Source organism: Heptranchias perlo, chromosome 17, assembly GCF_035084215.1.
Source record: "Heptranchias perlo isolate sHepPer1 chromosome 17, sHepPer1.hap1, whole genome shotgun sequence".
Taxonomy (NCBI): domain Eukaryota; kingdom Metazoa; phylum Chordata; class Chondrichthyes; order Hexanchiformes; family Hexanchidae; genus Heptranchias; species Heptranchias perlo.
Window position 1 is genome coordinate 16584214 of NC_090341.1, and position 26351 is coordinate 16610564.

Below are 26351 nucleotides of genomic sequence, written 5' to 3' on the forward strand. Positions count from 1 at the left end.
GGCCTGCAGCAGGTGGTGAGCAAACCAACACAAGGGAAAAACCTACTTCACCTCACCCTCACCAATCTAGCTAGCGCAGATGCATCTGCCCATGACAGTATTCGTAGGAGTGACCACCGCCTTGTGGAGACAAAGTGCCGTCTTAACACTGAGGACACCATCCAACATGTTGTGTGGCACCACCACCATGCTAAATGGTATAGATTCAGAACAGATCTAGCAGCTCAAAACTGGGCATCCATGAGGCGCTGTGGGCCATCAGTAGCAGCAACAGAATTGTATTCCAGCACAATCTGTAACCTCATGGCCCGGCATATTCCTCACTATACCATTACCAACAAGCCAGGTGACCAACCCTGGTTCAATGAGGAGTGTAGAAGAGCATGCCAGGAGCACCACCAGGCGTACCTAAAAATGAGGTGCCAACCCGGTGAAGCTACAACACAGGACTACATGCATGCTAAACAGCGGAAGCAACATGCTATAGACAGAGCTAAGCGATCCCACAACCAACGGATCTGATCAAAGCTCTGCAGTCCTGCACATCCAGTTGTGAATGGTGGTGGACAATTAAATAACTAATGGGAGGAGGAGGCTCCGTGAACATCCCCATCCTCAATGATGGCAGAGTCCAGCAGGTGAGTGCAAAAGACAAGGCTGAAGCGTTTGCAACCACCTTCAGCCAGAAGTGCCGACTGGATGGTCCATCTTGGCCTCCTCCCAAGATCCCCACCAATACAGAAGCCAATCTTCAGCCAATTCGATTCACTCCATGTGATATCAAGAAAAGGCTGAGTGCACTGGATACAGCAAAGGCTATGGGCCCCGATAACATCCCGGCTGTAGTGCTGAAGACTTGTGCTCCAGAACTAGCCGCGCCTCTAGCCAAGCTATTCCAGTACAGCTACAACACTGGCATCAACCCGACAATGTGAAAAATTGCCCAGGTATGTTCCTTCCACAAAAAGCAGGACAAATCCAATCCAGCCAGTTACCACCCCATCAGTCTACTCTCAATCATCAGCAAAGTGATGGAAGGTGTCGTCGACAGCGCTATCAAGCGGCACTTACTCATCATTAACCTGCTCACCAATGCTCAGTTTGAGTTCCGCCAGGACTACTCGGCTCCAGACCTCATTACAGCCTTGGTCCAAACATGGACAAATGAGCTGATTTCCAGAGGTTAGGTGACAGTGACTGCCCTTGACATCAGGCAGCATTTGACAGAATGTGGCACCAAGGAGCCTGAGTAAAATTGAAGTCAAAGGGCATCAGAGGGAAAACTCGCCAGTGGCTGGAGTCATACCTAGCACAAAGGAAGATGGCAGTGGTTGTTGGAAGCCAATCATCTCGGCCCCAGGACATTGCTGCAGGAGTTCCTCAGGGCAGTGTCCTAGGCCCAACCATCTTCAGCTGCTTCATCAATAACCTTCCCTCCATCATGAGGTCAGAAATGGGGATGTTTGCTGATGATTGCAGTGTTCAGTTCCATTCACAATCCCTCAGATAATGAAGCTGTCCGTGCCCGCATGCAGCAAGACCTGGACAACATCCAGGCTTGGGCTCATGAGTGGCAACTATCATTCGCGCCAGACAAGTGCCAGGCAATAACCATCTCCAACAAGAGAGAGTCCAACCACCTCCCCTTGACATTCAACGGCATTACCATCGCCGAATCCCCCACCATCAACAACCTGGGGGTCACCATTGACCAGAAACTTAACTGGACCAGCCATACAAATAGTGTGGTGACAAGAGCAGGTCAGAGGCTGGGTATTCTGCGGCAAGTGACTCACCTCCTGATTCCCCAAAACCTTTCCACCATCCAGAAGGCACAAGTCAGGAGTGTGATGGAATACTCTCCACTTGCCTGGATGAGTGCAGCTCCAACAACACTCGAGGAGCTCGACACCATCCAGGACAAAGCAGCCTGCTTGATTGGCACCCCATCCACCACCCTAAACATTCACCCCTTTCACCACCGGCGCACCGTGGCTGCAGTGTGTACCATCTACAGGATGCACTGCAGCAACTCGCCAAGGCTTCTGCGACAGCATGTCCCAAACCCGCGACCTCTACCAACTAGAAGGACAAGGGCAGAAGGCACATGGGAACACCACCGCTTGAACGCTCCCCCCCCCCCAAGTCACACACCATCCCGACTTGGAAATATATCGCCGTTCCTTCATCATTGCTGGGTCAAAATCCTGGAATTCCCTACCGAACAGCAGTGTGGGAGAACCTTCACCACACGGACAGCAGCGTTGCAAGCAGCTCTTCACCACCTTTTCAAGGGCAATTAGGGGTGGATAATAAATGCTAGCTTTGCCAGCAACGCCCACATTCCACATCCCATGAACGAATAAAAAAAATGCAGCAAATGTAGCTGAACAGATGGTTTCAATCTTCTTGACAAAGAAGTCCATGAGCTCCTCGCACTAGTTGGAGGCAAGGGTAGCAGAGGCAGGGGAGAGGGGTTTAAAGAGATGGTTGGTAATGGAGAAAAGAAGCTGGGGGTTACCTTTGTATTCCAGGATGATCCTGAAATAGTGAGCAGTTTGGCAGAGGAGAGCGGGGTGCAATAGTGCTTGACGTGTTCCATCCAGATCTGGCAGTGAATGGCTAAACCAGTTGTGTGCCAGATACGTTCAAATCTACACCCCTTGACCTTGAGGAAGCGAAGATGTGGGCTGTACCAGGGAGAACGACCAAGGTGAGAGAGAGTTTACAGCATTTACAAATGCTTTCTCTGAGTGACTAATACTCAATATAACTCTTCAAATTACTCCCAACCAGTACTAATCATACTCATAAGAATACACTTTAGAAAAAGGTAGATCGTGTAAATAACTGCTATCAATACACTAGAATGGTGTCTATATGTTCAACAACCTTGGCAACAAACTGTCAGCTAAAACAACTTATTCAAAAAAAAGAACATTTTTCAGGGACAAAGTGTAAACACTTTAACCCTTTGGTCACCACCCACCTTATCTTTTTCATTCTTTTTCTTTTTACCTTGCAATATACATATGTGTTCTCTACTCTCAGTCGTAACTTTTATTGTCTTTTGCTTTTTAAAACAACAGAATGTATTTTTTCCCTTTCTTCAATTCTCCCTATGCCACAGGCTTCCTTGTCTAAGGAGGATAGATCTTCAGCCTGTTCCTAGACCTCTGTCAATGATATGAAATAGAAACAAAAAGTGATAGAAATGCACATTGGATCCAACAAAGAAAACATAGGTGAGTGGTTCTAGGACATGCATGAGTATCTATGATAAATATCTCTCACCTCTAGTTTTCCCAGAATCCCACCAAAGGTTTACAACCAGCAATATTATGTTACAGTGACATTCCATGGAATTTTCCAGTGATGGCAAAATTCCATCATACCTCTCATCTTGTAAAGCAAGGTGGAGGATGGAGTTATGTCATAATACAAAAAAAAATCTGTAATTAGAGCACATCTCAACATAATTTCCATTGTATGCCTTGAGATTCACTTGCGGTTTTCCACATTTTCTGTAGGAAGAAGGAAGTGAATGTTAATGCACGTGTACAAACTGAAGTGAATGGTGGAAGAGGAAGAATATGCACAATGACTCACAGAAATTACACAGACTTTAAATTCACCACTTGGTATGAAATATAGATCTTAATCTCTATATTTTCCAAAATATCAAACATCTGGCTGTGTGCTGAAACTACTCCAAGCAGACAGTGGGCTATAAATTGGGCCGTGTAGCACCCGTTATTTCGGCACTACGCAGCCTCCAGAATGTCCAAGATGGCGTCTGGGATGCATTCGACGCTTCCAGTGTGACATGCGCTGGACGCCATCTTTGTAAAGGGTTTAATGCAAGTGCAGATAATGAACGCCAACAACATGTAAAGCAAGGAGAATATGCGTTCGATCAGTGTGCAACGCTGATTTAAACAGATGGACACCATTTTTGCAATTAACCCTCCACTCAATGCACTGTCTTAACCACGACCAGCTAAACATGTCTTGGAGTGCCTGGAGGACCCTCCTCCCGTCACCAGCACTATTAAAAGGGACCATGCAGGATTTACAGGTTAGTTAATGAATTATTGCTTTCGGCTGCTGATGCATTTGAACCTGTTTTTGGAGGAGTCCTCTACTTGAATACTAGGACGAGCAGACATAACCTAACATTTAGAGCCAGGACTTGCAAGGGTAAAGTTAGGAAATGCTTCTACACGCAAAGGGTGGTAGAAGTTTGGAACGTTCTGCAAATGGCAGATGATGCTAGCTCAATTGTGAATTATAAATTTGAGATTGATAGATTTCTGTGAACCAAGGGTATTAAGGGATAGGGGGCTAAGGCAGGTATATGGCATAAGGTCACAGATCAACCATGATCGCAATGAATGGCAGAACAGGCTCGAGGGCTAAATGACACTGCCACTTGCTGCCTCTTGTTATGCGCCACCATCTCCTGCAAGAAAGCAAAGTGTGTCGGTGAGTGTCCTGCAGGATGTCTGGGTGATGTGCCTGTCATGGTTGATTAGCTGCTAGTGTGTATGGCCTGCAAGTTGTGGCTGTGTGACTTGCAACAGTGGTAATTGTGTGATTGGAAGAGTTGAGTACTGATTGAAAGAGTTTGTTGGTAGGTGGATGGCGGGAGGTGTAGTGCGTGCAGCAGTGGATAAGAACATAAGAAATAGGAGCAGGAGTAGGCCATACAGCCCCTCGAACCTGTTCCGCCATTCAATCAGATCATGGCTGATCTTCGACCTTAACTCCACTTTCCCGGCCGATCCCCATATTCCTTGATCCCTCTGGAGTCCAAAAATCTATCCATCTCAGCCTTGAATATACTCAACGACTCAGCATCCACAGCCCTCTGGGGTAGATAATGCCAAAGATTCACAACCCTCTGTGTGAAGAAATTCCTCCTCATCTCAGTCTTAAATGGCCGCCCCCTTATCCTGCGACTATGCCCCCAGTTCAAGACTCTCTAGCCGGGGAAACAATCTCTCAGCATCTACCCTGTCAAGCCCCCTCAATGAGATCACCCCTCATTCTTCTAAACTCCAGAGAGTATAGGCCAATTCTCCTCAGCCTCTCTTCATTGAACAACACTGTCATCCCAGGAATTAATCTAGTGAACCTTTGTTGCACTGCCTTCAAGGCAAGTATATCCTTCTTTAGATAAGGAGACCAAAACTGTACGCAGTACTCCAGGTAAAGTCTCACTAAAGCCCTGTACGACTGTAGTAAGACTTCCTTACTCTTGTACTCCAACCCCCTTGCAATAAAGGCCAACATGTCATTTGCTTTCCTAATTGTTTGCTGTACCAGCATACTAACTTTTTATGTTTCTTGTACGAGGACACCCAAGTCTCTCTGAACACCAACATTATATAGTTTCTCAGCATTTAAAAAAATCTGTGTCTTTATTCTTCCTACCAAAGTGAATAACCTCACATTTCCCCACATTATACTCCATCTGCCACCTTCTTGCCCACTCACTTAACCTGTTTTTTTCCCTTTGCAAACTCTTTGTGTCCTCTTCACAGCTTACTTTCTCACCCAGGTTTGTATCATCAGCAAACTTGGATACATTACACTTGGTCCCTTCATCTAAGTCATTGATATAGATTGCAAATAGCTGAGACCCAAGCACGATCCTTGTGGCACCTCACCAGTTACAGCCTGCCAACCTGAGAATGACCCGTTTATCCCTACTCTGTTTTCTGTCCTTCAACCAATCTTTTATCCATGCTAATATGTTACCCCCCAACCCCATGAGCCCTTACCTTGTGTGACAACCTTTTATGTGGCATCTTATCGAATGCCTTTTGAAAATCCAAATATACTACATCCACTGGTTCCCCTTTATATACCCTGCTAGTTACATCCTCAAAAAACTCTAATATCTAATATAACTCTGGATGTGGCTAGTGGTGCAGTTGGTAGGAGATGCCACTTGACAGTTGGCCTCACTCACCGTGACCACTCGTGACAAAGCATTGAACTTCTTCCTGCACTGCATCCACGTTCGTGTGCTATGCGCCTGGCATTGACTACATCCCCTACCGCCTCTTGAGCATATGCCTGGAGGACCTCTTGCCTCCCCCCACTCCTCTGCAGATATAGGATGCCCCTCCTTCAGTCCACCTCTGGCACCAAGGCCTCTAGTGCATCAGCAGAGAATCTTGGTGTACGCACTCTCGCAGGCCTGGTACAAACTCAGATTGGCAGATTGTTGAGGTCTGGCATGCAGATTGGAGGATGTGGGATTTAATAGTGCGCAACCTTTATTCAATGTTTTAACATAACTCATCAGTTTGTAAACACAGGGACGGACCTGCACCTGTGTTTCACGTGTGCGATGTCTGATCTCTGTTCAGACTCCATGCAGGCCCGTTATCTTATTTTTTGCAAATAAGAGGTACAGGTTACCTTTAAAAGATGCAGCCTGCCTTCAAGAGATGCGAGCAATTTACCTGCGATTTGGGCTCTCCTTGCTGGTGAGAAGTGCGAATGTGGTGGAATCCTCCTGTCAAGGCCAGATTGCTACGCTTCGATGAGGTAAGTGATCAGACAGCATAAATGTCTTGTGCTGTCTGCGACGGAACCATCGGGTTAATCGCGCACCACCATGCCCGCACCCAGATTTGGGCCTTATTGAATTTAACCCCCTTAATTTTAATGGACATGAGGATTCAGATGAGCTCTTTGAAAGTCTACTGTTGAGAATGAGAGTAACAAACAAACATTTTCTTCTTAGTATCACACTAGTCACTGAAACATAATTTAAAAAAAATTACACATTTAGCTTCTGCGGCAAGAACAAAACTACCAAATAAATGCCTAATCTAAAACACTACATTTAATGTTATACTCCTAACCCTTGATGCATTGTAAAATGTCTAAAAACGCAGTGTGAAACATTGGGTTTTACCAACAAAATTATATTAAGGAAATGTGCAAGGCATTAACTGATTGGCAGATCTCTAATTACACTGCCAAGTTGATCATTGTATTTTAAAATTATTCCAATTTCAGCCGATAATATTATTGTTGTGTGATACATTAAAGAAGGAAATTAGCTTTAACTTGGTAGCACGGGTTATGGTTCAGCCTTTTTCCAACACTGTTTTCTCATGGAAATGACCTATGGAAATGTTTCCGAATGTGATTTGTCTTTCTTGCAAACTGAAAACTGCTTTGTTTGCTCTTTGTACTGAGTTAGTGTCGCCCAAGGCTAACAATTACCTAGTAATACTGTGCAATGGAATTTATGTTATATGTTATATCCTGTCAATCCAGAAGGTGCAAGATTTCAAACACTGCATCCCCTTCATACAGGTTGAAACCATGGAACAATTTCTTTTGAACAGTTAAATGAATTACAGCAGGAAAGACAAAGATTGCTACCAAGTGAATCACTCTTTTGGAGAAAAATTATATGATTCTATGACTACACAGAAAAAGTAGTACTGTACAATATATTCAAACTAGAATGACGACTTAAAAGAGTTCCATTTGCTTCCCCACTCCTTCTCACAAACTCTGGAAATTAAAGGGTCAGATTTTCAATTTGTCACTCGAGCATAAAACTTGTGTTACAGAAGGAAAGATATCGATTGCTACTAAGTGAATTACTCTGGATTTTTTTAATTCCTTCATGGGATGTGGGCGTCGCTGGCAAGGCCAGCATTTATTGCCCATCCCTAATTGTCCTTGAGAAGGTGGTGGTGAGCCGCCTTCTTGAACCGCTGTGGTGAAGGTTCTCCCACAGTACTGTTAGGTAGGGAGTTCCAGGATTTTGACCCAGCAACGATGAAAGAACAGCGCTATATTTCCAAGTCAGGATGGTGTGTGACTTGGAGGGCAACATGCAGATGGTGGTATTCCCATGCGCCTGCTGCCCTTGTCCTTCTAGGCGGTAGCAGTCGCGGGTTTGGGAGGTGCTGTCGAAGAAGCCTTGGTGAGTTGCTGCAGTGGATCTTGTAGATGGTGCACACTGTAGCCACGGTGTGCCGGTGATGGAGGGAGTGAATGTTTAAGGTGGCGGATGGGATGCCAATCAAGAGGGCTGCTTTGTCCTGGATGGTGTCGAGCTTCTTGAGTGTTATTGGAGCTGCACTCATCCAGGCAAGTGGACAGTATTCCATCACACTCCTGACTTGTGCCTTGTAGATAATGTAAAGGCTTTGGGGAGTCAGGAGGTGAATCACTCGCTGCAGAATACCCAGCCTCTGACCTGCTCTTGTAGCCACAAGTATTTATGTGGCTGGTCCAGTTAAGTTTCTGGTCAATGGTGACCCCCAAGATGTTGATGGTGGGGGATTCGGCGATGGTACTGCTGTTGAATGTCAAGGGGAGGTGGTTAGACTCTCTCTTGTTGGAGATGGTCATTGCCTGGCACTTGTCTAGTGCAAATGTTACTGCCACTTATCAGCCCAAGCCTGGATGTTATCCAGGTCTTGCTGCATGTGGGCACGGACTGCTTCATTATCTGAGGGGTTGCGAATGGAACTGAACACTGTGCAATCATCAGCGAACATCCCCACTTCTGACCTTCTGATGGAGGGAAGGTCATTGATGAAGCAGCTGAAGATGGTTGGGCCTAGAACACTGCCCTGAGGAACTCTTGGAGCAATGTCCTGGGGCTGAGGTGATTGGCCTCCAACAACCACTACCATCTTCCTTTGTGCTAGATATGACTCCAGCCAAGGGCAGTCACTCTCACCTCACCAGGTGTCGACGACACCTTCCATCACTTTGCTGATGATTGAGAGTAGACTGATGGGGCGGTAATTGGCTGGATTGGATTTGTCCTGTTTTTTGTGGAAAGGACATACCTGGGCAATTTTCTACATTGTCGGGTAAATGTCAGTGTTGTTGCTGTACTGGAACAGCTTCGCTGGAGGCGCGGCTATTTCTGGAGCACAAGACTTCAGCACTACAGCCGGGATGTTGTCGGGGCCCATAGCCTTTGCTGTATCCAGTACACTCAGCCTTTTCTTGATATCACATGGAGTGAATCGAATTGGCTGAAGACTGGCTTCTGTATTGGTGGAGATCTCGGGAGGAGGCCAAGATGGATCATCCACTCAACACTTCTGGCTGAAGATGGTCGCAAACGCTTCAGCCTTGTCTTTTGCACTCATGTGTTGGGCTCTGCCATCATTGAGGATGGGGATGTTCACGGAGCCTGCTCCTCCCGCTAGTTGTTTAATTGTCCACCAGCATTCACGACTGGATGTGTCAGGACTGCAGAGCTTTGATCTGATCCATTGGTTGTGGGGTCGCTTAGCTCTGTCTATAGCACGCTGCTTCCGCTGTTTAGATGATCGACTGGCTGTTAAGGAAGCCGCCTGATCTTTCATTTTCCGTAATAGGTAGCTGATCCACAACACTAGTTTGACACCTGGGCAGCAAGTTGCAAATCTACCCCACAATTTCTTCCTGTAATACGAAGGCCACCATATTATGGAGTTTAATACATCCAATAGTATATTAGCATTGGAACAGAACTGCTAAAAACTGAAAGATACTTTTTTTTTCAGAATCTTAAAGGCCTTAACATCTTTTTAACCAAATGGAATAATTGAACAGTATAATACAATATTACAGGGATTATGTGGACGGCTGAAATAGAACCCTTTCAAGCTACAATGGTCTAATTTACAGGAGAATTAGAGTATCTGCTGTGCAAGCAAGACTTCAAAAATTTTCATTAGGATTTTGAATGCACTGTCCCGAATCACCCTGGTTAAACAAAGTTTCTCTTTTAACTAATTCTTCATCAAAGGAAGAATTCTCACAAACCCATCTCCAACATGCCATTTTAAACTTGGGTCAAGAAGAGCTGCCATTTTAAACTGAGTTATAATAAGACACCATATATATGCCAGCCAAGACAAAAATTGTGTATTGTCAAAGCAAGTAGTTAACATTGCACAAGACATTTTGAACTCCAAATCAGAAGATTAACCCCTTGCTTGTCATCAAAATTACTTATTCAACTTCTGATGTAGCTTTAAAATACTATTAGAAGTTTGATCTGGTCGCTCTTAGAAAGTGATCAGATCAAATTTGAAAAGCTGGTTCTCCTATTTAGAAAAGGTTTTCAATCAATTGAAGCATGGATATCAGCTTCAGTGAATAGAGACATGAGAAAACAGGTAAGTTTATACATAAAACATAAAATAACTAAGAAATAAATGAAAGATAATAAAGTAGTGTAAGAAAGAATATATAAGCTAAACTAGTGAAAATAGAAGAAACTGGAGAAGGTAAATAGAAGAGGTCAGAAATATTTTTTTTAAAAACAGGTATGTTTTATTTTTAAATTTCTAGTGCATATATTAAGATGCATTAATATTACAGTAAATATGCTACCCCCGACATCTGAACAATGTTATTACAACAAAATATGGCAATTTTTTTCAGCATTATGGTGTGCAAGCTGAAGAAAGAAAACAAATTTGGTGGCTCATGAAGAACTGAGTTCCTTGAAACTGCCAATATTCCAAGGGATGGCAGAATGTTTGTAGAAATTTAAGCCAATATATTTGCTGAAAAGATTTCCAACCTAAAAAAAAATCAATGACCAAATGAGCTTCATGGGCAAAATCCCATAACAATACCAAATAAGTATCAATGGGTGTTGAAAAAATGCCACTTGCATTGAAAAAAAGTTAGAGATTTCACTCAGCGGGTGTGGAAGGAGGAATCAGTTGAGCTTGAAAGCATACTTGTAAAAACGGCTTCAAAGCTGCACCACACTATCAGCAGGTGGAGAGCTCACCAATGGTCAGACTGATTGCGACTGTCTCCCAGGTCTAAGTGCTGCCTCCAATGCAGCAAATGGAGCCATTCTGGGACATTTGCAAGCCCTCGCTGCAACATATGACACAAATCAAATAAGGAGGATTGAAAATCCAAAATTGGCAGAGCTCCATGAGGATGCCACAAGGAAATCATATATATGATATTCTTTCAGATGGAGATAGAGAAGTACTTTAAACTGAAATTACTTTTTGTAGATGTTCATTACTATTTAAATACCTTCTACTGTTTTTTAGTTGTGGCTTCTCCCAACTCCCATTTGGATCTAGTTTTGACCTAGGCATGCTTAGAATGGCAAGATTGGCTAAAAACCAGCTGCAAAAGCCAAATTTCAGGTCAATCTGGAGAATCAGTTCAAGAGTTCAACTAGCTATTATTTATCTGCAAACGTTGACAGTGAATGTCAGCAGACTATTAGATCAAGAGAAAATATCAAAGCCAAGCTTAATCCCGTCCATACCCCTTTACTCAAGTCATACAAAGTATTTCCATCAAAGGTTGCAGTAAACCAAGCTGATTTTTCCCTCGCTAACCAAGGGAAACTGAGGCAAATTATAGTGTTCCTGCCAACATGTCAGCTAACCCACCATAGACGAGGGATCAAGTTTGGGGTTGTCTTGGTCAATATGGTTCAGCTACCGATTGGATAAATCCAATCCAAGAGGTCAGACAGAACTTCTGAACTAAACATTTAGAATCTAATCTCACTTTATCAAATGTACTAATTATTTAACTTTGGCCAAGGAAATGCTTAGCCCAATAACTATTGGCATTACACAGGGAAATGAGCAGATAAGTGACAACTGGGATTGCAAATTGTGTTTTACAGTTAAATATTCAGTTATTAATTGATCTTTTATTGTTCAACAAAGGAGTACTTAAAATTAGTATATAAAGTTCAGCTTGCTAAAAAAAATTAATTTACTCTGATAATCTATCAATGTCTCAATGTACCCTTTACAGTTTGCTATATATACATTTCCCATGATGAAGAATATGAATATGCTTTTTACTATGTGAATCCTAATATATAAATATTATAAAGTTTTGTTTGGACATATTTAGGCATCAGGAAGCTCTTGTGCAGAATGTTCCTTCGGGAGATTTAATATATAGGCTGGAGTTCACTAGTGAGTACATTGTGCATGGTCTGTAAAGGAAGCAAGCTTGGTGATCCAAATGGCCTTTCCTTCTTGCATGTTTTCTCATATTCTTCTTCATCACTGGTTTAGGGAGCCAATTCAGATGGTTTTTGTGCTGATGTCTTTCTTAGAGCTTTGAGTTTATCAGCAAAGCATGCATTTCTAGAACTGAAAATTGATTAAAAAGTAGTCATTGCTGGTTGGCTTAAAAACAGCAATTCAAAACATTTTTGTACTTCTAGTACACATGGAGACATCGAATCTGATCCATTCAACCATACTAAAATAATTGAGAGTAGCTTACCCACTGCAGTCCTTATTAAAATTACAAAGATGAAATGTCTATCAATTTTTGACTTTTAATGAAAAACAACACATTTATTAACAATTGTCATTTAATATTTGTAACATATTCTTTGGTGGGTTACTAACAATGTATTTTTTTTCTTCTCAGCATTTAATGTTACTCTGATGTGTCCTACAATCGATGTAAATAACCCAAACCATCTGACCTATATTCGGCTCGAGAAAAATAAGCTGAAAGGCCTTTTCAGTACACATATGTATGCCTGCTTCCCTCGTCTTCGAACCTTAGTTTTTGGTGAACAAGATGCTGCACCAGTTGTTGAAACCCAAGGAGCTCCTGGACTGTTTGGTATATCAATGTCGCCACCAGATGGAGAACCAGAAAGTCTCATCAATTACTAACTATAATCTATATAACATACTAACGGCTTGTAAAGCAAAGTATGAAATTATCGTGCATCCCATCTACCTATTGCATAATCGGTCTAAGCCAAGAAAACAAAAAAAAGTACGTGTCTTACTGTTTTTCTTCCACTGTCAAATATAAATTTTTAACAAAATCTTTCGACAAAAAGTGTCAAACTATGTTTCAAAAGCCATTGTGGGCTAAGACAAATACTACACAACCAACCATTTATCATTGAACTCTGATTTAAAGTTAAAACCAACAAAAACATTTTAAAAAATATTCAAGTAACTTTTTAAAACAAGCCTTGGAAAATGCACTTATTCAGAGAAAGAAAGGGAAACATTTGGCTTTATCATTTGGGCACACCTACAGGAAAAGGCACCCTCTTAAAGCCAGATGGGCCATTGCATTGCAAGACTTATCAAGAAACAATATTGGTTACACTTGTGAACATAACCATGAGATAGACTATCCCACAATAGGGGAATTCCACAGATGTGGTGTGCCAACATTGGCGGTAGTAGGGAAAGACACAAAACTAACCAATGATATATGATAACTAAGACTGGTTATATTTTTCCTGTTATAACTGGTAAGTCATCAACACCCAGGTTACAAAAGTGATCTTGAATATAACATATACACTTCTGTATAAGACAAAACTTTTATGCCACTGATTGGGGATTAAAGTGAGGGCAGAGACCCTGTTACATATGAATATAAAGTGGATGGGGAGACCAGTGTTGGATTATGCGGAGAAGACCACAGCTGCAGAGAATGGAGGTTGAGTACTGTACTTGCATGCCTCCAGTCAAAGCACCACAAGCTCAACCTCCATTTGCTAAAGGACTGGTCTCTGTCTCCACTCCATCCAATGACAGTCTCCTGCTCTAAATTTCCAAGCTCACACTTGCCCTCCACTTTAGCCAACGCCAGTCATCCGCTCACTTTATGCATGTACAAACGTTTTCAGCATCTACACATCTCTCTGGCTGTGCTGTAACCCTCAAGGCTAACATTACAGCATTCAATTGCAATCAATATGTTTAAGATAATGTTATGTAGTTCATTTAATATTAAAAAAACACATTTACTAAAGGAATTTTTTGTTGTGGAAAAAGTCTGAGCAAATACCAAACAAAATTACAAAAAAAAGTCAGGTTCCTGCAGATGAGAAGTATTTTGTGAAAGAAAGGAACTTAAATGTGTTTAGGTCCCTTTTTCCTACACCACACTTTGTTAGTCTGTGCTTTTTTAAACCCTTGGACGAATCATTCCTGTAATTGGCATATGTAACAATTAATTTATAACTCGGAACTCAAAAGAAAGATTGCTCCTAAACAATCTAAATCAGCAATAACTTTCCGTAGTATCATGCACTCACTAACTTATGTTGCTCAGATTCTAATTCACAATAGCTTTGTGTTATTTTTATTAAGGTTAATTTTTGAAATACTGTATCTAACTAAGTAGGACAATTTTACAGCCATGCTAAAGTTGATAATTAGTTTATTTCTGTCAGCAAAGAGTGGCAAAATGGTATAATTTACATACGCCTGTTTTCATATGCAACTGTGCTAATATGTTTATTTAGCTTAATATGTATTTCATATTTTGTAATAGCCTTCTTACTGTATATTATCTACCAAATAGCAGCTTATTGTCTTATCGAAGGTGGATGATTCACCTTCAGTTTTCCTCAACCATTTTTATTTTGCTAAATAAAATATCATGTATGGCAGAGACGCTAATATTTCACAGACTGCATATCACCTTTATTGAGTGAAATCATTTTGGTGGAAAATATGCCAGGAACCTAGTTTTAGGCCAAAAAATATTAATAGAATGTGCATTACGGTGTAGTACAGTTCCCAGCCTCCGCTTCTTTTGAATGAATTTATTTAAGATTCTGAACTTCAGCAGACATCAAAATACTCATTCTTTTGGATTCAATCCTTCGTGTTCCTAGCCTTTAAACATTTTCTTTTGCACTTGAAGGTATAGGATGTTGGGTGCAGGTAAATGGAATTCTTTCCATTTCAGTCACCCAGTGTCAGCATAAAGCATTCCTTGGTTCGGTATGGCATACCCAGATGAAGGATAAAGCTCCCTCTACTCCCTCCAACGATGTGTCTCAGCCCCAACTGCAGAACAGCAGCTCCCTACTGCACCAGTATGCCATATTTTCCCATTTTCAACTAACCTGTTGCCTCTCTGTCAGTTTGCCAATTAGTGCTCAAATAAGGACCGATTTGGGCTGTAGGCCCATGCCCACTAGGAATTGGATTGAGTCTACCCAAACTCATTTCACATTTGTAACTAGCAGATAGAGGAGATTTTCAGCGCTGGATATGAATCCAGACCCCAGAGATGAAAGACCAGTGTATCACCTAGTTTCCTGCCGGATCCATCTCTATAGTGAGATAGAAGTAATCTTCCCACCTTTAATGTCAAAGGCTCCTGGATAGTGCCAATTTCCCAGGACACTCAAATGCTCCTGTCAGTATGCGTCAGTTTAGCACCCTCACCCCAGGTCAGGAGGTTACTCCCATCCCAGGACTTCCGCAGATAATCTAGGTTGACACTACAGTGCAATTTTGAGGGAGTACTGCATTGACACATGGTGCTATTCTTCCAATGGAACATTCAATAGAAGTCCACATCTGCCTGTTCCAGTGGCTCAGATAGACGTAAAAGATCCTGAAGCACTATTTAAAGAGTAGGGAGATCTCCTTGTGTCCTGACCAACATTTTCCCCTCAATCACCAAAAAGTTATGCATCTCATTTTTGTTTTTGGGCAATATTGCTGTCTTGTTTGCCTGCATAACAGTTACTACACTTTGAAATAATTCCTTGCATGTGAAGTGCTTTGGGACGTTTCTGAGAAACACAATAAGGCACTATATACATGCAGATCCAAGTCTGTCATTTGTTTTAATTAAAACAAGCCAAGCCATTTGCCACAGGGAAAGAGGGATTCACCCCAGCTGCTTTTACACACTTCCTAGTAACACATTTCAAAACTGCATTGTTGAAAGCTTGTTTACAAGAGGAGGTCACCAGTGACCAGAAACTTAACTGGACCAGCCATATAAATACTGTGGCTACAAGAACAGGTCAGAGGCTGGGTATTCTGTGGCGAGTGACTCACCTCCTGACGCCTCAAAGCCTTTCCACCATCTACAAGGCACAAGTCAGGAGTGTGACGGAATACTCTCCACTTGCCTGGATGAGTGCAGCTCCAACAACACTCAAGAAGCTCGACACCATCCAGGACAAAGCAGCCCGTCTGATTGGCACCCATCCATCACCCTAAACATTCACTCCTTTCACCACCGGCATACCGTGGCTGCAGTGTGCACCATCCACAGGATGCACTGCAGCAACTCGCCAAGGCTTCTTCGACAGCACCTCCCAAACCCGCGACCTCTACCACCTAGAAGGACAAGGGCAGCAGGCACATGGGAACAACACCTGCAAGTTCCCCTCCAAGTCACACACCATCCCGACTTGGAAATATATCGCCGTTCCTTCATCGTCGCCGGATCAAAATCCTCTAACTCCCTACCTAACATCACTGTGGGAGAACCTTCACCTCATGGACTGCAGCGGTTCAAGAAGGTGGCTCACCACCACCTTCTCCAGGGCAATTAGGGATCGGCACTAAATGCTGGCCTTGCCAGCGACGTTCACATCCCATGAACGAATTTAAAAAAAACATCGCCAGCCTTCCTTCTGCTGGAATAGTGGATGGCACAGGGAGAACCAAGAAAGGAGAGCTTGTGGTCTTGATAAACTTACAGCGATTAGATCACCATGGTGCTCTTTTCAAGTCCCTGCCACCATGCACTAACTACATAGAATGCAATGACTGTCAATATTCACAATAAAACCAGTCACCAGCAAAAATGAAGGATCCAGAAACAGAATACAAACTCAGCGCTGAAGAGTATACAAAATGTCACATATATGGCAGTGATTTCAAAGTTGTAATCTTTCTGTATTGTTCATTATCATTCCATCATGTTTTGTTTTTTTTTTGTGATCATTTTTCCATAGAATGGATTTGGGAAAGGGTTGAGCTTTTAGAAAATAAAGTGAATACACACAGGCTTAAAGAGTCATCGGGATAGAGGGGACCTTGAGGTGTTAACAAGCCACATGCTGAAGATGTATCCACAATGACCGGGAATATTAAACAATTCATTATCTTATCTCAGACGGCCAAAACAAATATTCGCAGCCATTGTGGTAAAGACTATTCTATTCACCACCCTTCTGCTTCCTAGGATCAGAATTAACAAAATATACGGGGAGCAGTTATGTTTTGAATAAAGGACACCGAGGGACAGTCCTCAGCCTGGAGCTGAAGCACTCTTTTTGCAGTTGGAACTTATCGAGAAGGAACGGTAATGACAAACAAGTCAGCCTACAAAAGGGACAGGGTGCATGTTTTATCATTTTCCCCCTATTTTTCAAGGAGAGGAGTGAGAGTGAGTGAGGTAAATGGAATTTACTTTGACTGTTACTCTACATGTTCACTGCAATCCGTAAATAAAGTAGTTAAATGGTTTGTATCTGTCCTTGTCTCAGTAAGTGTTTTACAGTTCGTCTTCGGAAAGATTAGAGAAGAGGACGTAACGGCATGTGCAAAAGGCATGCTATCCAGTTCAGATCGCAACAGGGTCCTATTGTTACACTCCTGGATAACATTAATGTAGAATTAGATATTGGGCGGAATGGGCACACTCCTGAATCTAAGGCACTTGGACCGCTAACGGGAGTGACCATATGTCCAATACAACTATTTATGTATTTTTCTGTGTACTTTGTCTTTCTTTATTGTGATCTGTATGTGGTCTGTGTTTCTTCATAGCTGATTGAACTACCCACTCAACCCCATATCATCCCCTCCCCCTCACTCAGTCATCACTTACTTCACCCTTAACCCCCTATCGATTCCTCCCTTCTCCCATAGACTTCAAGGGCAGGTGACAAGGTCAGAGGCCACATCCTATTCTCCTCTTTTCTTCTCCCTCTATCTGTTTCCTTCAAAGAGGCTAAGTTCACTTTCAAAATTCACTTAATTTATTTAAAATCAAATTGGAATGAGGAAAGACACTGTGTGTGTGTGTGTCACTCTCTCTCTCCGTATACCTAACTCTGTCTTACAGCTATTAGCAATTAGACTAACTGCCAACAAAACACAAATGAGATAATTGGAGGTTTTCTGTGGCTTCAAAGTTTAGCTTGTTTTTTTTGAAAGATAAACAAAAATTAGAATGAAAAAATATACCCTCAGCTTAATGGAATATTTAACAAAAGCTAGAAGAGGTGTGTAATCAACAGATTTTTTTACACACACACACACACCCTCTGTTTTAAAACAAGACCCACAAAATATAAAATTGACTTGAATAAAACTTTTCAAATATGTCCTCTAGCTTTTCTTCAAATAATTTTGACAAACATTTGAGCAGAAAGCACTAGAAATTAATCAAAAATATTGCAGCAGTACAGCTGATCAAACTATACTGAAGCATCCTAGGAAATTAAATACACTGCACAATCCAAATTCTGCTAACAGCATCACAGCTCTGGGCAAAAATATCAAATCCAAGAACAGACTTTGGGGGAGGATGAGACCTTCAAGCAAAGAGAGTACATGAGAATAGATTAGCGGGTAACATAAAAGGGAACCCAAAAGTCTTTTATAAACATATAAATAGTAAAACGGTAGTCAAAGGAAGGGTGGGGCCATTTAGGGACCCAAAAAAATTTTCTTGTGGAGTCGGAGGGCATGACTGAGGTACTAAATGAATACTTCGCATATGTCTACACTAAAGAACGAGGAGGCAATATAAACGAAATGGTACAATTTTAAAAGGGGTGCGGGAACAGAGAGGCTTGAGGGTGTACGTACATAAGTCTTTGAAGGTGGCAGGATAAGTTGAGACGGCTGTTAAAAAGGCAAACGGGATCTGTGGCTTTATAAATAGAGGCACTGAGTACAAAAGCAAGGACGTTACACTAAACCTTTATAAAACACTGGTTAAGCTCCAGCTGGAGTACTGTGGCCAATTCTGGCCACCATACTTTAAGAGGGATGTCAAGGTCTTGGAGAGGGTGCAGAGGAGATTTACTAGAATGGTACCAGGGATGAAAGACTTCAGTTACGTGGAGAGACTAGAGAAACTGGGGTTGTTCTTCTTCAAGCAGAGAAAGTTATGGAGAGATTTGATAGAGGTGTTCAAAATCATGAAGGGTTTTGACAGAGTAAATATGAAGAAACTGTTTCCAGTGGCAGAAGGGTTGGTAACTAAAGGACACAGATTTAAATGTAATTGGCAAAAGTACCAGAGGTGACATGAGAAAAAAAAATTTACGCAGCAAGTTGTTATGATCTGGAATGCACTGCCAGAAAGGGTGGTGGAAGGAGATTCAATAATAACTTTCAAAAGGGAATTGGATAAGTACTTGAAGTGGAAAAAAATTGAAGGCCTATGGGGAAAGAGCTGGGAGTGGGACCAATTGGATAGCTTTTTCAAAGAGCTGGCACGGGCACGATGGGCCAATGGCCTCCTTCTGTGCTGTATCATTCTATGATAAAAACTGTAATTAAGCTATTAAAAGACTCAGAAAACAATTGAATGGATAAATGTAATCATGTTACTGTTAAATATGTAACATTTTGCTTTTTTATTACATCTAAACTCTTTTTTAAGCATTAACAATTTTAGTTACCAAAAAAAATGGTCGACGAAATATTTTCAAAAAGCATTTTGAGCGATTTGTGGGGCGAAAGATAATACAGCGCCATTTAGTAGCCAAAGCCTGTAATTATAGTGACAGGAGCCAGTTGACATTAGGACTATTCCATTTTAAATGAGGACGTCGGAATTTGTAATCGCAAAGTTGACACAAAAGTATGATTAAAAAAAATAGCAACAAGAAGTAAAGTTTTGTGGACAGGAAGAGCATGCATCCATAAGATTTTTAAGATGCATAGCTTTTATTTATCCCCCCCAATCTAGGCCGCTTGCCTGCCTCTGGTCACTCGGACCTTACCTCTGGAAAAAAATCTTGATGGCCAAGTCTTTCACACCAAATTTTACTTTTAAAATAATGGCCTTTTGTGGGACTTCTGCCCTTTTGTTTTACTCCTGTAAAAGATGTCTTTCCTTTCACCTTTGGCCCAACTCTCAACTCTGCCCCTACCAATTCCAGGCAGCTGTTGCCTGCTCTTCAACCCAAGGCCCGTTCCTTCCCATGCCACAAACTGAGGCCTGCTTTTTTCATTTTGAAGTTTTTGGCGATGGCTTCCTGACCTTTTTGCTTTGGCTATCCTAACCATTTAAATTTTTTTTGGTTCTGCCTACCTCTTGCCTTAGCCACTCCCCAGCCTCCTGCTGCACTTCCTTTAAACCAAATTTTAATTCTGCCTTTGGCAATTTGAACTGGCCACTCATCCTTCTCAAGCTCTTTTCTTTGGTCATACTAACATTTAAATTTTTTATTTCTTCAGCCATCATGTGCTACCCCTTTGAGTGGAAGGAATGGGGGTGAGAGGGACAGAGAGCGAGATGGAGGAAAAGAGGATGAGAAGGGAGGAGAGAGAGAAAAGGAGGACGAGCAGGGAAGAGGTGCAGGGGGGAAAAAGGGAGAGCGGCGGGGAACGGGAGAGCGGCGGGGAACGGGAGAGGATGGTGTTGAGTATCTTTGTGTCATATCACACTTCCTGTGTCATATTGTCTAAAACTTTGTAAAAGAGTTAACATGGGAATCAGTAAGTGGGGAATATGTAAATGAGAAACAAGCAAAGCAGACGGATACCTATGAATGAAAACCGCAAAATAAGGACGAGCAGCAGGAAATATTTCCAATTTAAGAAGGGGGAAGCTAAACCAACCAAATTATTCCAAAATGTTTCTGAAGTTGGTTTGAAGTGCAGGGAGATTTAGGTAAGTTTAGTTATCCCGCTTACCCAATGAGGAACTCTATTCAAACAGCATACTATTGACAGTGCTAAGCGATCGCACACCCAACGGATCATGTCAAAGCTCTACAACCCTGCCACATCCAGTCGTGAATGGTGGTGGACAATTAAGCAATGAACAGGAGGAGCAGGAGCTATGAACATCCCCATTCTCAACAATGGCGCCCCACGCGTGAGTGCAAAAGCCAAGGCTGAAGCTTTTGCAACCATCTTCAACTAGAAGTGCCAAGTGGATGATTCTTCTCAGCCTCCTCGTGAGGTGTCCACGTAACAGATGAGAGTCTGCAGCCATTTCAATTCACTCCACGTGAGGTCAGGAAATGGCAGATTGCACTGGACATAGCAAAGGCTACAGGCCCCAACAACATCCTGACTGTAGTGAAGACCTGTGCTCCAGACTAGCTATGCCCGTAGCTAAGTGGTTCCAGTACAGCTACAACACTGGCAAACTAACAATAAGGCAAATTGCCCAGGTACGTCCTGTCCACGAAAACAGGACAAATCCAACCCGGCCAATTACCGGCCCATCAACCAACTCCTGATCATCAGTAAAGTGTTGGAATGAGTCGTCAACACTGCTATCAAGTGGCACCTAATCACAAATAACCTGCTCACCGATGCTCAGTTTGGATTCCACCAGGATCACTCGGATCCAGACCTCATTACATGTCCAAACATGAAAGCAAGCTGAATTCCAGAGGTGAGATTGACTGTCCTTGACATCAAGGCAGCATTCAACAGTGTGACACTAAGGAGCCCTAATAAAACTGAAGTCAATGAAGATCAGGGGGAAAGCCCTCCAGTGGCTGAAGTCATAGCTAGCAAAAAGGAAGATGGTAGTGGTTGCTGGAGGACAGTCATCTCAGCCCCAGGACATCGCTGCAGGAGTTCTTCAGGGCAGCGTCCTAGGCCTAACTATCTTTAGCTGCTTCATCAATGACCGGAAATACTGTGCTGAAGATTGCACAGTATTCAGCTCCATTCACAATTTCTCAGATGACAAAGCTGTTCATGCCCACGTGCAGCAAGACCTGGACAACATCAAAGCTTGGGCAAATAAGCAGTGAGTAACATTTGCGCCACAAGTGCCAGGCAATGACTATCTCCAAGAGGGAGCCTAACCACCTCCCTGGACATTTAATGGCATTACCATCACTGAGTCCCCCACCATCAATATCCTGGGGGTCACCAGTGACTAGAAACTCAACTGGAATAGCCACATAAATGCCGTGGCTAAAAGAGCAGGTCAGAGGTGAGTTTTTTGTGGTGAGTGGCTCACGTCCTGACTCATCAAAGCCTCTCCACTACCTACAAGGCACAAGTCAGGGGTGTGATGGCATACTCTCCACTTGCTTGGATGGGTGCAGTTGCAACAACACTCAACACCATCCAGGTCAAAGCAAAAGGATTTGTTAGTACAGTCCCTACCACTTATACTGCCCACGCTTATGGTGGGCAACTGTCTATTCCGGGCAATTAACGATAACCATTTTCCATCACCATAGAAGTCAATTACAAGGGCGCACATGGATTTCGGGCAGACTCAGATGTTCAATAAGCTCATTGCACTTTATTGAAATGTGATTCCCTTCATTACTTAATCCTACTTACCATTTTAAAAGCTTTGCAAAAGCAAACTTTTTATTCTTCTGGTTCTGAGTACGCATATACATCTTATACCTGTATTTAGCTGTGGGGTTTCAAACTCATTAAAGAGCTATCGTAAACCTGAAAACAGATATTTAACGGCTTGAGTGAGGAGCTTTTATAATAGGATAATGTCTGTCCCATTTCCTTCAAAACAACATTCTCATTGCATCTAGCCACTATTCAGATACCTGTTAAATTACTTCTTGGGTCAATTCTTTTCCGCACATGTATCTCCTTCTCTAATTAAGTTTAGAAGTAACAGTTATATTGTCCAACGCTCAAGGCAGATAAATCGCATCAACACTAATGGGTCCGATGTAAGCAGTGGGGACAGTATATCCTAAAAACATCTAACGTGCTTGACGACCAATCATGAAGTTCAAAAACTACTAATCAAACGTAGGCAGTCAGCAACTGCTGAAGAGATTAAAAAGGCCAGTTGTCTCCAGCTCCTTTGTCTACAACTTTGAGAATGTTTTGTGACTGTCAGAAAGACGAGCCATTCACAGGGCATGCCACAATTTGCTGTTTGTGAGCCTTGCTCCCTCCAATGACAAATTACCGAGAATGAAAACCACCAGGAAACCCATTTGTAGGAATGACTAATTTTCTGTTGAACAAAATATCAGAATGAAGTAAAGCATGAACTCCAACTTTTTCTAACAACAAAAACTATATAGAATATTTATGTATATATACACACAACACAGAAATAGACAATTTGTTGAGTCAAGTTTTTCTTCATGTGGCACCTTGTATAATTCCACTCTCCTGCTCACTCCCCATACCTGCTAATATTCTTTTATTTTTCAAGCAACTAATTCCCTTTGAAAGGAATTGATGGACTTTGTTTCAACAATGGTTTGTGGCAGACATTTCCACATTCCAACCACACTGTGCATACAGAAATTTTCCTAACCTAACTTATTAATTCTTTTTATCATTACCTTCAGTCTGTGCCCTCTGCTTATCATCTCGTAAACCAATGGAAACGATTCATTATTTACTTTATTATAATCTGCATAATCTTGAAGGCCTCTAATCAGGTTACTCCTTAACCTTCTAGCTCAAGTGAAAAAAAGGCCTTAACTTCTGAAGTCTCACTTCCTAACTGCAACTCGTCATCCCTGGCAACTTCCTAGTGAATCTAAGCTTCAGATTTTAATTGCTTTTATAACCTTTCTACAATGAAATGCCAAAATGTATCGTGTGTACGAGCTGACCGCAAATGCATTTGGCAAGTAAAGAAACAAAAACCAAACACAGATACAACTGAGGAGAAAACTGGCAAATGAAGAACTCAGATCAAGTCTTCATATTTCATTGTATATTTTAAGTGGGTTACAGCAACTGCCTTTTTAAAATTTAAACTCACTCAAAAACAACCATTGCTCATATAAGCAAGTAACAAGCTCTGGAAGCACTGTACCAATATTGAAGATTGGAGGGAAGTTTTGACTAAAATTCTTCATGTAAATATGTATATATTTAACTAGAACCGTTTGTTAATATTAAGTTCTGCTGCACAGATATTTGGTAAAGGAAAGAAACAAATCAGTTTATTTTTTTCCCATAAGTTTAACATATTTTTGGCCTTTCCTATAAACCCTAAATATATTGACAGTAAAAGAAAAGAGCATGCAGAGATTTATTTAATTACACACATGGTATTCAACTACCTCTGGAGAGATAAGTTAAACATTATTTTTCAGGAACCTCTATCTCTGAGAGCTCTTAGAAATTTAATGGAGCTGTATACCTTTGCCCATTTCCAGACCCCAGCCCCGTTCTGTAATAACATAACATCACAGGATATCTGCTAGTAATATCAAAGTGACTTTTCAGCTATTCATTTGCATTTACATAGCGCCATTCAGGCCCTTAAGAAATCTCAAAGCGCTTCACAGCCAATGAGTTACTTTTTGAAATGTAGTCACTGCTTTGTAGGCAAACAAGGCAGCCAATTTGCAAACAGCAAGATCCCACAAACAGCAAGGAGATAAATGGTTGGTCAAGAAATGAAAGTTCACCAGGATACCAGGAGAACTCCCTGATCGCCTTCAAAAAAGGATCTTTTTCATCCACTTGAACAAGCAGATGGGGCATCAGTTTAACATTATCCGAAATGTGGCACTCCAACAATGCAGCACTCCCTCGGTATTGCACTGAAACATCAGCCTAGATTATGTGCTGGATTGCGACTTGAATTTACATCCTACTAACTCAGATGAGAAACCCTTGAGCCAAGCTAACAATCGTTCTGAGCAGAACCAATTTGGCCTTTGAAGTATCACAACAAGATGCTTTAACCCCAGTGTCAAAAGAATAACCACTCTACCACATCAGTGTGCCTATGTTTATTTTCTAGACTATACTCAGTGATAGGCAATGCAGCTTTAATTCCTTTCTTACAGATAGATTAAAATGAAAATCAACTGTATTTTGTTGGCCAACGAACTTGAGTTGGAAAACGTACAAGAACAAAATTACTTGGCAGAGTTAGGTATATTTTTCAATCACAATGTTGAAAAACAAGCAAAATAAAAACAACTCTGCACCAAATCAATACAGTATATCACATTTATTCTGTTTGTATAAAATCTCTTACGACTACAAATTCAACAAGGTACTTCACTATTTTACTAACTATTTCATACATACTTGATGTAAAAGACATATGTCAGCCTGACTACTTAATTTAAAAACCAGAAAACCCAGAGGCCAGAATCATTCATCAAAATGAGAGGAAAATTTATTGCACTGTGTGTTATATTTAAAGGCTAACTTTAGTAGTTCACTAAACCTGCGTATACAAAGTTCTTCAAAAATATTCTTTCAATGAGTTATGTTTCTTAGCTATCAGAGACAAATGTGATGCTTTGTAACAATTCGTAAGCATTTATAATATTTTAGTACACAGCAGTCTTGAAAAGCAGATATGATACAATGTGTAACTAATTTATTATTAAGACAGATGTATGGTTTTTGTCACTTTAAACATGGTAAAAATATAATACAGGAATTTCTTTACCGTTAATTGCCAAAAACATTTCACAAGCTTTCCTAGCTGATCCAGGACTTCAGTTTCAAATTCTCTCCAAAGTAGGGTAAAATTGATTTACTATTTGAGCGCATCAAGTTTAAAATAAATCTAGTCCCCAAAACTAAATATTATATAAAATTCAGTAGTAGTAAACCTGATAAAAGTTTTAAAATCACAACTTGTTAAGATTTATTTTGTTTTTTAAAGATGCTTTAAATTTTACTGTGTTGGATAAAGAGCAATTCCACATTTTAGCACAGGAAAACACTGCAACTAGCACTTTAATAATTAGCACCTAAAGTTTGTTAAATTAAGTGAACTATATGCAGGAAATACGCTGATTATTGTGAAAACAATCCTTTTGCTTAAAAGCCAATAACAGTTTGAAAGTCATTACGATTGCAATTTTCTTTTTCTTAGGAGAGAAAGGAAGTTCAATTTGTTTTGGGATTTGCTTAAAAACTGACTTTGTATCTTTGTTATCAATATAACTTAGCTGTACCTGAGTCAAGGAGTTCATAAATTTCCTTCATGCTCTTTAGAAGTTTGTCTAACTGAATTAAAAGTAATGGCCTTTAACACAGAAAATGATCAGATTAGCAGGCTGGATTAATAGTTTGGACTTCTGCAGGTTTAGTCTAGGAAATTTTATACACTTGAAAAGTCAATGGGGCTGAACTTCATTTGGGAAAATCAGCGTTAACAGGGCTTAAGAGCTTAGAAATGGGGTCGGTACCTATTAATCCCAACAATCGTCCCACTGCGATTTTTATATGGGCTTACCACTGGGAGGCTGAAGTGCCTGTCCGAAACAAGCGGTAGGCCTCTTTTCCAAGCAAATCGGGGTTCTAATGACGTAGCTAGGACTTTGTAATTTTATGGTACACATAGGCAGAGCTCACAGCGTGCACACTCCACTCATGTGCTGCAGGTGATCCAATCAGGAAACGGCCAAACAAATTTTAAAAACT

The 26351-nt window shown here is 41.4% G+C and overlaps 2 protein-coding genes across 2 annotated transcripts in view; one reads left to right on the forward strand and one right to left on the reverse strand.

The window, feature by feature from the left end:
* Positions 1-14430, forward strand: part of omd (osteomodulin) — a 28295-nt gene extending 13865 nt beyond the window's left edge. Inside the window, exon 3 of the mRNA XM_067999108.1 lies at positions 12430-14430. Coding sequence (XP_067855209.1) covers positions 12430-12683 — 254 coding nt within the window. The 3' untranslated portion in view covers positions 12684-14430. The remainder of the gene's footprint in view (positions 1-12429) is intronic.
* cenpp (centromere protein P) overlaps positions 1-26351 on the reverse strand; it is a 246823-nt gene that overhangs the window by 159227 nt on the left and 61245 nt on the right. The gene's annotated exons all lie outside the window — the stretch shown is intronic.